This window comes from Eurytemora carolleeae, unplaced genomic scaffold, assembly GCF_000591075.1.
Source record: "Eurytemora carolleeae unplaced genomic scaffold, Eaff_2.0 scaffold336, whole genome shotgun sequence".
In the NCBI taxonomy this organism is placed as follows: Eukaryota; Metazoa; Arthropoda; class Copepoda; order Calanoida; family Temoridae; genus Eurytemora; species Eurytemora carolleeae.
In genome coordinates, this window is record NW_019396705.1 from 125,386 (window position 1) to 138,503 (window position 13,118).

General features: G+C 31.7%; 1 protein-coding gene across 1 annotated transcript in view; it reads right to left on the reverse strand.

Moving 5' to 3' along the window:
* The window catches only part of LOC111707614 (uncharacterized), a 103,458-nt gene that overhangs the window by 89,334 nt on the left and 1,006 nt on the right, over window positions 1-13,118 (reverse strand). Inside the window, 3 exon segments of the mRNA XM_023480746.1 lie at window positions 695-789; window positions 995-1,121; window positions 3,004-3,233. Coding sequence (XP_023336514.1) covers window positions 695-789; window positions 995-1,121; window positions 3,004-3,229 — 448 coding nt within the window. The 5' untranslated portion in view covers window positions 3,230-3,233.

Here is a 13,118-nt window from a genome sequence, read left to right on the forward strand (position 1 = left end):
CGAAATAGAAAGTCACTTTTAACCTTTTTTAGAAAAAGGGTTTGTAGAGAAGTATTAAAACAATTTGAAGAGGTAGTATATTCAGTATGGAGTGTTTAAATAATCTTCCAGTTATTACCGGAAAAAATGTATAGCCTTAACTTAGAAATTTGCATCTTACGAACAAGATATAGTTAGGAAACAACATATAGTTGGGAAACAGAAGATAGTTGGGAAACAGGAGATACTTGGGAAACAGGAGATAGTTAGGAAACAAGAGATAGTTGGGAAACAGGAGACAGTTGGAAAACAGGAGATAGTTGGGAAACAGGAGATAGTTGGGAAACGGAGATAGTCAAGAAATATGAGATAGTTGGAAAATAGGCGCTAGTATTGAAACGGGAAATAGTTGCAAGGTATAATATAGTTGGGAAATAGGAAATAGTCGGAAAACAGAAAATAGTTGGGAAACGGGAAATAGTTGAGAAACAGGAAACAGTTGGGAAACAGGTTGGAAAATATGATATAGTTGAAAAACAGTAGATAAATGGAAAACATGTTGGGAAATAGGAGATAGTCGAGAAACGGGAGAAAGTCAGGAAATTGGGAAACAGGAGATAGTTGGAAAACGGAAAATAGATGGGAAACAGGAGATGATGGGAAACAGAAGATGTTGGGAAACAGGAGATTGTTTTGAAAGAGAAAAAACTCCTACCTTTACAAGATCTTCCATCCCCTGTGTATCCTGGGAAGCAGGAACAGGAATAGGATCCAATAGTATTGGTACAGTGAGCAAATACATCACATGGCCTAAATAAATAGATTACATGATATTCATTCTAACAAATCAATTCTTTTAAACATATTGTCTTATAAACTAACTCTTTAGGATGATATTGTATTTGTATTATTATTGAAACGCGCTGTATAAGATACAAAAATTAATACAAATCCAATCCACAAATTAAAAATTTTCCGATAAAAAAAATAAGAATATCTCATTAAATGATTTTACCTGTATTTACATTCATTTTCATCCGGCATTGAACATCCTTTACCTCCCCAGCCATCGTTACAATAGCATTGAGAATCCAGGCAGGCTCCATTCATACATCGTCGCCCAGTTGTGTATAGGCAGTTATCTAAAAATTAATATTAAAAAAAAAATAAAATAATCAAATTTTCTTGCAGTTAAAGTTTTATTAGTCATATACTTTTTCCATGTTCAATTATAAATCGATATTTTTTTTGTTAAATTCTTTCATCACTTTTAAATATATTCATGATAGTTATGCAAACTTAAATTTTTTTTTAAATTTTAATTGTATTTTGTTAAGAAGAATAAGATTTTCGTTTACGAACGCTCTTGTATTTTTCGGTTCAATTTTATTCCAATTTCTCATGAGGGAAACATTGAGAATTAGAAAAATCCACACCATCCACCTTGTCCTTGCCTGGAACCAGGCAATCATATCATATCAATCCAACTTTTTGATCGACAATATAATAACTATACTTCCATTTTTAGGTGTATTTCATTTGATTTGGGGTAGGGGGGGGGTGAGTGAGTGAGTAAGTAATTGAGTGAGTGAGTGAGTGAGTGAGTGAGTGAGTGAGTGAGTGAGTGAGTGAGTGAGTGAGTGAGTGAGTTAGTCAGGGTGTGAGTGAGGGTGTGAATGAATGAGTGTGTCAGTGAGTGAGTGAATGTGTGAATGAGTGAATTAGTGAATGTGTAATAAAGCGATCAAGAGAGTAAGAGTGTTAGCGTAAGATAAAAGGAAGTGTTTTTAACAAAATTATGAACTAATTGATCTCCTAAAAACACTTAACCCCTGCGTTCAATATTAAATATACCAAAGATACGCATATTTGCGTAAATATTTATACGCTCGGGTGGATGTTATGCGTACAAGGAAATCAACCAAGAAAATAAATTCCTTTAAATAAATTTGCCATATTTGAACCTATTTTCATATTAGAAGACAATTAAAAAAGCACATTAAAATTTTAAAATTTTTAATTCATGGAATTTTAAAATTGAACTTGAAGTTGGAATGTACGCATGGTTAATCTTGCAGTTAGATTGATCATTTATCAGATTTAAAGGATATATAGATTACAACTGAGAGGGGGGGGCTATCTAAGGGGGGAGGTTTCTTCCCCCTTTAGCTGATAACTTGAATAAATGTTTTAAGTAAAAGAAAATTATTTTAAATTTTTTGTAAATTAATTTTAAAAATTGATATTAATTTTGTGTAATTTTTTGTTGCGTGCGCACTGTGCACTGTGCAGCCGATTCATTTAAACTGTCAAACTTAAATATTTCTGTAATATTTAAAATGTCGTTTTGTCCTGGCAGAGACGGTTAGAGGAAAGGAACGAGTCTTTGCCACAAACTCTGCTTTTCTAAATCCTATATCTTTGTATTCCAATGTCGTAGACCTTAGATATTTCAAACTATGAATTTTGTTAGATCAAATAATATAAGTTTGAAATATCAAAGATTTACGACATTGGATTCTAAAGATATAAGGATTATAAAATCAGAGTTTGTAGCAAAGACTCAATTCCTTTATTAAAAAATTAAGAGTTATATTAACTTTCCAGAAGATTGCCCTTTAAGTTTTTGCCCTTTTATAAACAAATTACGTTAAAGACTGTAAGCCTTATTTCAAGGGACCCTCCATGTAAAGATGGCAATGTCCGATTTACTACGGAACCCTACAAAGCTTTGTCTGATCAAGTATGAATTGAATATCAATGTTTTTGTTTATGAAAACTGTTTAATTTCATTTGTGGTTTCTCTTGTGTATTTCTGTCTAATGAGAAAGACTGGAAAAATTATAAGAACTAATCACTTTTTGAATCAGAAAAAAAATCTTCCACATTTTTCATGAGATTAAGGAAATAAGTGTTCCGTTGTAAATCGGGCATTGCCATCTTTGCATCGAGGCCCGAGGGTCTTTTGATATTGCACTTTTTTGTTGAAATTAGATTTCGTAAGAAAAATTGTCAAAAACTCACTTGAGCATTTTAATTCTTTTTGATCCTCGTCAGATCCTTTATAACAGTCGGATACTCCATCACAGAGTTTGGAGATTGTGAAAATTTGGAGGAATTCGGAGGAAGCATTGACTTGGCAGCCAAAGAATCCCTCCTCCACATTTACAAAGAAAACTTCGTTTTTACGTTGAGCTGTAGACAACCCTAGTAGGGTCAATAGGACTCCTATTCTCACCATACACTCCATAATCCTAGAATAGTATTATTATTATTATTATTATTATTATTATTATTATTATTATTATTATTATTATTATTATTAGTATTATTATTATTATTATTATTATTATTATTATTATTATTATTATTATTATTATTATTACTATTATACAATTATGTATCATTATTATCATCATGAACATCAAAACTAATACTGTGTAAGGTGGAATTATGATTATAATAATGTTAATAAAATATATTTCTTTGCCCCTTTTTACCCTTTCTTCGGCGGTTTCTTTTACACTCTGTTAATATGCTCAATTACAGTGATTTTAACGCCACAACATGTTGATGGTTGAATATAGGTTTATACAAGGTAAATATATACATATGGAAGCTCCAGGGTAAAACAGGGAAAATTTAATATACTATTGTTAAAATATTAGAATAGAATAGAATAGAATAGAATAGAACAGGATAGAATAGAAAAGAATAGAATAGAATAAAATAGAATAGGTTAGAATAGAATAGAATAGAATAGAATAGAATAGAACAGGATAGAATAGAATAGAATAGAATAGAATAGAATAAAATAGAATAGGTTAGAATAGAATAGAATAGAATAGAATAGAATAAAATAGAAATAGAATAGAATAGAATAGAATAGAATAGAATAGAATAGAATAGAATAGAATAGAATAGAAAAGAATAGAAAAGAATAGAATAGAATAAAATAGAATAGAACAGAAACTTTTAGGGTTAATATTAGGTAACTTTAGTTTACAGTTTATTGAATGCAACTCTTATCTTGGTAATTGTTTGGCTATATCAGGCTATATAAGGTTTGGTATATTTATTTAATCAAATCATGTCTTTTAGTTGCAACATTTCGTGTGGGAGGTTGCAACAACAGTGTCTGTGGGAGGGTGCAAATAGAGTTATTGCAATCCTTCTCTGATTTCAGGGGACTATTTACTGTACCTTGACCAGTTCTTACAAAATAGCAAACTTATAAAAGTCAATATTTTAGCTAATAAACCAAAACACCTTCACAATTAATTAAAAAATTTGTAGTTATAAAATATGAAAAAATATGCAGTGATGTGGGAACCATGAACCTGTGGAATAGGAAGACGACTGTAAGTCTTAAAAAAGGTCAATGAACATGAAACACACCAATTTTCTTGTTTACCAAAAATCCATTAAAAACCCCGTTTCTGGTGCAATTTTCATCTTAACTCCTCTTGCTTCGCCAAATGATGCAATCTTTAAAAAATTGTTTTTCATAAAAAGAATCCCTTTGATGTTAAGTTTGCACAGGAAAAAACAAATGTTGGATATCTTTTAAGACGGCTGAGCTTTAGACATTTTAGTTAACGGTTTTTGAGTGACATTGCTGTTAGGCCCATTGAAGAATTAAATAATTCACCGAAAGGGTAATAACTCCACATTCTTTAAAGCTATTGGAGTTTTGTTTTTTGTATTGTTATAGAGACATCAAAAGGCATCTTTTTATGAAAAACAATTTTTTTATAAGTTGCATCATTTGTTCAAGCAAGAGAAGTTGTGGAGAAAATTGCTCCAGAAACGTTTTTTTAATGGTTTTTGGCCAGTCTCATACACATATGCCTCTAAACTTGCCAATAAAACATTTTTTAGGCCATTTCTAAACTGTCAAAATATTTTCAAACAGCATGGTGTTGAGTTGGAAAAAAAACTACTTTAACCCCTCCCAGGTTGAGCTGACAAAAGGTGTAAAAAAGGCGCGATTTTTCACTTTTTACTAAATATTTGAACATCAAAAAAACAAAAAAAATAGAGAAAAAAATTGTCAAATATCGTTTTAACCTAGTTAATGGATTTCCAAAATAGTATCACTATTTAAAATTACTTGAAAATTGACATAGAGTTAACTATATTTAGCCGAGAGTGGTAAAAAAAAGTTTTAAAAGGCCAAAAATTGTGGGAAAAAACAGTAAAATGGCTGGGCCATTTAGGAAAATTATTTTAAAATGCTAAAATTTCTTATTTGAGCTAGTTTTACCCTAATGCTTCCAAAAAAAGGTGTCGCAAATCTGGGATTTTTTTCAGGGGCACCCTAGGGGGGGGGGTGTACCGTTTAGTGTCTTAAATAAATTGTGTATTTGCAGAGCAATCATCATTGTTATTAGGTTTTGAAGGTTAAAATCATTTTCAATTTTTCAAACACAATGTTGTAACAATTTTAACATCTTGGTTTATCTTCCTGTTTCCATTCTTAGGGGAAAAAAATAAGATTTTGTTGAAATTTCAACATTTTTTTTTTTTTTTCATTTTTCATGATTCAAAGAAAGACTAAAAACTAGGGACTAAGACTAAGGACTTAAGACAAAGGACTAAGGCTAAACACTAAGGAGTAGGACTAAAGACTAGGGACTAAGAGTAAAGAAAAAGAAATAAGACTAAAGACTAAGGAATAAGAATTATAAAGACTAGATAGTAAAGACCAAAGACTAGAGACTAAATAAAGATTTGTCTATAACGTTCAATATTCAAGCAACTAAAAATCTGAATGAAGATGTTTATTTTAAAAGGTGTTAATTCTATGTCAAAGAAAACCTAAAAAAATTGTCTACAAATATGCTTCTACGACATTAAAAATCTATCAAAAAATTTTCTACTTAAAAAGAAAATAAAAAAAATTTATAAAAACGCTTTTAGGCGCTAAACGCATTTTTTCTAGTTTTTACTTTGTTTTCGTAGGTCCTTTTTTTGGCTCACTCGGTGATGGTTATTTTCCCTTTACCCTCTAAAACCTTTAATCCTCTCTACAAAATCCCTTTACGCCATTCCTCCCTAAGGGACCCCTTTACCTTGCCCCTATCTATGTCCCGCCCTATCTACCCTCGTGACCCACCTACATCCCACCCTCATAGAGTTCTCTATCCCACCTACAACCCACCTCCACACGCCTACACCCCTGACTAGACCTGGGCATATTAAGACTTTTATAAATAATATTTTCTCGCTTTGAGCACTAATTAAAAATTTTCTTCGTTGTTTCATGTCTCAATTATTTGTTCAGTAGTTGATATAAGTGTTGTTTTATTTATTAAATACTATTTTTTTCTAAAATAGTTTGTTTCGTAAAAATCTCTGTTCGTTTACAAAATGAACCCGTTCGTTCATTGAAAATTGTTCGCTCACTTAACAATGCCCAGACCTACATCTACCGATGAGCACCGTTTTGATATATTTCAGGTTTAGTGACGTTAAAAGAGCTCTAAATGTCTGAGTTATTGTTTTCTGTATAAGTTTTTTTTACATTATGCGATTTAAAAAAAATTACAGTTTGTGGTTAATATCTTCGGCTAGAGTAAAGCATTTTCATAATGCTATAAAAACAAACCCGTCTAGCTTGAAATTTCGAAATAGAAAGACGACTTTACCAATCGTTTTGAAAAATTGTTTTGGTTAATATCTTTTGCCACAGTAAAAGTTATGCATTATTTAATACAAACTATTTTAAAATTAAATTTCCATCTAAGATTTTTGTAGAACCTTAGAAGTCTAAAAACGTTAAATGTTTAAAAACGTAGTCTAAAAACGTAGTCTAAAAACGTTAAATGTTTAAAAACGTAGTCTAAAAACGTAGTCTAAAAACGTAGTCTAAAAACGTTAAATGTTTAAAAACGTAGCTCAAACCGATGCCCAGACCTACACCCTGCTCTATATTCTATTAAGTGTAGGTGCTGCAAACCTTTCCATCGAACCAGTGACTCATATTGTACATTTATACAACATTTACTGCTGCATAGGATACTGACAAGAAGGAGGGGGGCGGGTGGCAGGCAAGGAATAAAATTTTACTCTAAGAAAGGTTTTGTTATTATTCATTTGTGACATATTATTCCGCTGGAAATGACTGTTAATTACATCTCTAGTTGCATTACAGCGAAGAAGAGATATAGTTAGGGAAGGTAGCGATGGAATGTATTTCGAATATTGAAAAAATAGATTTTGATTTTTAAGTCCATGTCAACACTCACTGCACCGCGCGCAAGGGTTGCCATGGGTTTCCTAAAAAGCTTGCCGTTTGGCCAGCTACAGCTAACACACATGCATATTGTATATATATATATATGAGCAAAGAGCGTTATTACAATTGTCAGCGTTTATATCAATACAAGAAAGACGACTTTTCTATTTTAGTTTTGATTTCTAACAAGGTTTTTTTCCAAAATAATAAGTTTACAACAAAGAGAATCTGATAATTGACAGCTTCCCTCTGTTTTTAGTGTATGTGTCTCCATGCTGTAATTACAGCTTCTTTAGAAATCAAAATTGAAATTGAACGCTGTATTTATTGATATATACGACGACGACTGTATATACATATAAATAAGACCCGGTACTAAGTAAGGATTGAATGTCGTATAATTTGCAAATGCCTGAGTTCTTTGTTAGACATGACCTTGCTTTTCTTTATTAAGGGTATTGTTTCGAAATTATATTTTATCTTACTATAACCATGTTATAAAGATAATGTAAAGGGCGTCCCATAACATTAACTTTAATTTTAACTTAGACACAAAAAAATCCAGTTTTTTTACTGCGTGTAAATTTCTATTTCAGCTTTATACAATTTTTTAAAAATGATTTTTGTTAATTTTCTGTTTTGTCACAAAATTCCTCATTTAGGGCGCTTTACATATAATATGGGACTTCTCGTATCATACTTTGGTTTGATTTTATCTTTACTTTTATCCTTTCATTCATCTTTACATTCGCAATAAACCTTTCTATGCATAACTTTCTCTCTCGGTCAGACGGAGTTTTAGGAGTGAGCTCAACGCTTTTTGTGTAGCTAGCGTAGAATAAGAATTTCAAAATCTTTCTGGGTAGTTCAGTGAAATTTTCATTTTAAAGGACTGCTCATACAATAGTGTTGTTTTGTTCAAAGAGTGTCATCAATGATTCACGATAATTTCATATATTTTTCAAGTGTTATTTCCGTGCAAAATGGAAATTATTTGTTAAATCTGATGCTAAATATGTCAAATTCAATCCAAACATGACTAATTCTAAATCATATTTCCAGATATTAATTATAATAGAATTAAGTGTATTGGACCAATATTTCATCATGTATAAACAGGTTGTTGTGTAGGCGTAGTAGGCGGCTTTAATATATCTTCAATGCCGAATCTAGGCCTAACATTTCTACGAATACAGGGGGGGATTTAAACAATGATATTTCATCAAATATTATTTGAATTATAAATATTGCCAAATGTAAAAATGCATCAAAAAAAAGTCAAGAATGATGATTCACCCCTAACCGGCATTTCGTGTGGGTTTTAAGACCTAAGCAGGGGGGTCTAAATTTTCATATTTAAAAAAAAACAAAAATTAAAATTAAATAATTCAATTTAAAAATATTTAAAATAGTTTTATTTTGAGGAAAAAAATTGTGTAAATATTGTCCCCTACACGTATCCTTGAAAATAAGCCAGTTCCTTGACTGTGTGTGTGGGTAGGCACACCTGTGCAGCCCCCCCCCCCTCTTTATCCTGACTGCTCAACCCCCTCCCTTCTAGGACCCCCCCCTCCCCCCTTGCTGTGGTGAAAGTACCAACTATATACATTCTTGGCCCAAAGAACCTACAAGAGAGAAACCGGCATTATCCGACCAAGTATAGACAGAAACACGGAAAACTAACTAGAACGAAGTACATCCTGAATATTTTTTGTTAAATATTGTTCTATTTGAAAACCGTTAAAAATAGCGTAACAGACCATATATCCTTAAACATTTAAAATACATAGCCAGACAAAAAAGTATAAAAGAGAAAGTACGAAAAATCTATAATTAATGGGTCAAAATTGGGTTTTTAAATATTCAGTGACGAATTGGATATCGTCTTTGTTATGAATTAGCAATGTAATACCTAATTTCAAAAGTCATAACATTATTATGTCTGCTAGAGTTTATTTTATGGAAAGGGTAAAAGATGTGTAAGATGTGTCTATAATGTCTCCGCAAGATGAACAGTGAAGACGGACAAGTTTACTCTGTTGTATACTGAAATTTTCTTGTTTTACTAACTACAACCGTATGCAGTCATAACATACACAAACAAAACATAGCAGACGAAACTCTTACAGATTACAAATTTTTCAGTAGGTATCACTATACTAAACCAAAGAATTATTTGAAAAGACGATATCGAATTCATCACTAAATTCCCCATGTTTATTGGGACACCCTGTATATAAATAATTCTGTTTGTATCTAAAATCTGGGGAATTTTTTAACCATCGATGCTTGAATAATTGCTTTAAGGGATCGTCTGAATCGTTAACAATCATTATCTAAAGAGTGACTGGAAATTACGCAGGCTATTCCTTTAAAAGCCCTGCGAATGAGTTGGACCAAATCTAGGTTAGCTACAGGGTGTCCCATGAAACATGACAGAAGCACGACGATTTGAAAGTCGTCTTTGATTCTTGAATTTAGGCCAATTTCTTATCCATGTTACCATAGGTACAACTATAGGTCGTATATATCTATCTACACTGCTCTGGTACAGCGTAACCAATGTGTGACTATGGTTCTACCTATGGTAGAACGTCTAAGAAATCGGCCATTTATTTGTGACATTCAGTCGTCAATTTCCTTTCACATGTAGCTTCTTGAATAAATAACCACAAAAATTTCCTAGTACTGTCATTTTCAAAAAGAAATTGCTGTCTAGCTTTATATTACCCGAGATATTGAGAATTTGTTCAGATTTTGATTGCATCAAATAAAACTAAAATTGTCGAAATCATCAGGAAATTCTTCATTTCTCCGTTAATATTTAAAACACAAAATATTTTGGAAATGCCAGGAACAGGAGAATTTTGTGGTTTCAAGAATCATACGTGCTAAAGTAGGTTTATTTCTAAGATCACGGACGATATTGAAGCTCTTTCTCTTTACTGTCATGTTTCGTGGGACACCCTGCAGGCTAAAGCAGTCTTCAAGCTCTTTCTTTTCACTTTCATGTTTCGTGGGACACCCTGGAGACTAAAGCAGCCTTCAAGCTCTTTTATTTCACTTTCATGTTTCGTGGGACACCCTGCAGGCTAAAGCAGCCTAGCTGCTGAGGTATATATGACGGGGGCGGAATATTAAAATAAATCTATTTATACAAGCATTGGATCTTACACAAGTATCACCCAGTGCTTCCGTGTTTATTCAGACCAATGAAGGGTGTGGAGATAGAGTGAGAACCATAAACTGTGGAATAGGAAGACGACATTAAGTCAATAATTAAGTGAATTTGTACTTGTAACTTATTAAATTCACTAATTAAGTGAAATGGGTCTTTTTACACTATTTCAGTAGCTCATGTACATTAGACATTTAAAGTCATAACTTGGGTCTAAAAGTCGTCTTCCTATTCCAGAGCCTTTTTTCTTACTCTAGGGTTTAGTTATTTTACTGTGACGTTTAAATAAAAGCATAAGAACTAGTTTGATTGTAAACAACAACAAAAAAAAATATGTAATAGGAACAATAGGTTTAATGTAAACAATAACAAAGATGGTAAGCAAGGATAGCTTTTTTTCGGGCAGTTTGTTCTCCAGTTGTTCAAATACGTCACAGAAGATTGTAAACAAACATTATTCCTCTTTCGTTAGTTTTATTACTTCGTGTATAGTTAACCATGAAGGGCGATAACCAATATAATTACTATTTAAATAGTTCTGGTCAATAAATCTCTTCTGACCCTAATTTTAGAAAAAAAACTGAAGACAGTTTAACTAGACCAGCTAGCTGGCTGGGTTCAGTTCGCTATTTTTCATTTGATTTAATCATCTGAAATTCGGGGTTTGGCGGAAATTTGTTAGCAGAGGTCAAAATGTCAAACTCCCTCCATCGGAAAAGCTATCGGGAGTTTAAAGCTTTGAATTTTGTTACAAAGGAATTGAGTCTTTGTCACAAACTTTGATTTTATAACTCCTATATCTTTGCAACCCAATGTCGTAGACCTTAGATGTTTCAAACTATGAAATCAAATAATCTAAGTTTAAAATATTAACGATGTACACTACAAAGTTGCTCGGAGCTTTAAAGTTTTGAATTTTGTTTCAAAATTTGTGTTTTGTTCTAGTCTTTAAGAATTAAATACATAATCTTTAACTATAGTTTAACTGGGCTTTTGTTGAGTTTAAATATTTAGTTTTATCATTTCCTGTACTAACAGGGGAGTTCAGCAAATCATTAAAATAATAACTCTTAGAATACAGAGCTTAACTATCTTTGAGTACAGAACTTGAATCTTTGAGTGCAGAACTTGAATATTTAAGTGCAAAACTTGAATCTTTGAGTTCAGAACTTGAATCTTAGAATACAGAGCTTAACTATCTTTGAGTACAGAACTTGAATCTTTTAGTACAGAACTTGAATCTTTGAGTGCAGAACTTGAATATTTAAGTGCAAAACTTGAATCTTTGAGTTCAGAACTTGAATCTTAGATTACAGAGCTTAAATATCTTTGAGTACAGAACTTGAATCTTTGAGTACAGAATTTTAATCTTTGAGTACAGAGCTTAACTATCTTTGAGTACAGAACTTGAATATTTGAGTACAGAACTTGAATCTTTGAGTACAGAACTTGAATCTTTGAGTACAGAAAGAACTTAACTTTATTTAACTCTTTGAGTACAGAACGTCATGTAGAAACTTTTTTAAATAAAAAGAACTCAATTGTTTGGTTTTTAAATTTTTTAACAATTTAATTTTGTTTTTAATCATTTTTTATTATTTATATTGTATACGACTTAATCAAGTATTGTTGTAAATTCTGATTTAATTTCATAATCTCTAGTACTGGCCAATAAGGACTTAATTGTTACTTTTAGATTTAAAAATTCATTTCTAGTTTCCAGAATTTGATTTGAATTTTAAGAATTTCATTTTTTTTGTAAAAAGGAAAATAAATCCAACCCAACAAAAACAAAAATGTAGATATTCAAACAAAATAATTTAATTATTTCAGACAAAGAGACAAACAGCTGAACTGAAGACAGATGGAAGATGAGGGGTCAGGGGCCGGGGGTCAAAGAAAGCATAAAGATATCCAATTTTTACTTCTGATACATATAATTATGAATTTCAATGATTCAGAGAGGGGGTAATTAGACGAACCCAGTCTTCCTCCCCCACCCCCATTTTCCCTTTCACCCCCCTCCCCTTTTCCTTTCAACCCACTACTTCCTTTTGCCCCCCCCCCCTTGAAACCCTTAAAACCATAAATACTGAAAGTATTAATTATCAAATCAGCTGTTACGGTAGGAATGACACAACATGGGTTTATAAATATAAAATTATGAAAGACGAGAAATTCAGGACACTTTGAGACATTTTACAGTGCTTACATGGCCTTTTTTACAGTGAGACCCATAATAACTATTTATAACATTGTTATTTTCGTTCGCAGTGTTAAAAAGTTTTTGGACAGAAATTTTCTCTATGGAGAAGGTTCAAGCATTTTTAGATTTAGTTTTTAGCGAGGGACAAAATATAATCTAAAAGACGAGAACCTTTGAGATATAGAGAAAATTTAAGTCCAAAAACTTTATAACACGTCGTGTCAAAATAATAGTGTTATAGGTAATTTTATGAAAACTTTGTGTACTTGTCTTATTTCAATGGCTATTTCTTGATCAAATAATCTTTGAAACAAAGCAGAAGTCAAATATAAAGTTGATTTCAATGTTATTTTCATTTCAATTGAAAATTTTTTTTTGGAAATACCCTAAATTTGTTGGAGAAAATCCGGGAACTTTATAACACACGTGGCAACGTGCTATGATGTACAGCTAATTTAACATTATATGTAGCATTAGCACGATGATTACATTATAACACGTTCATTATGAAATTC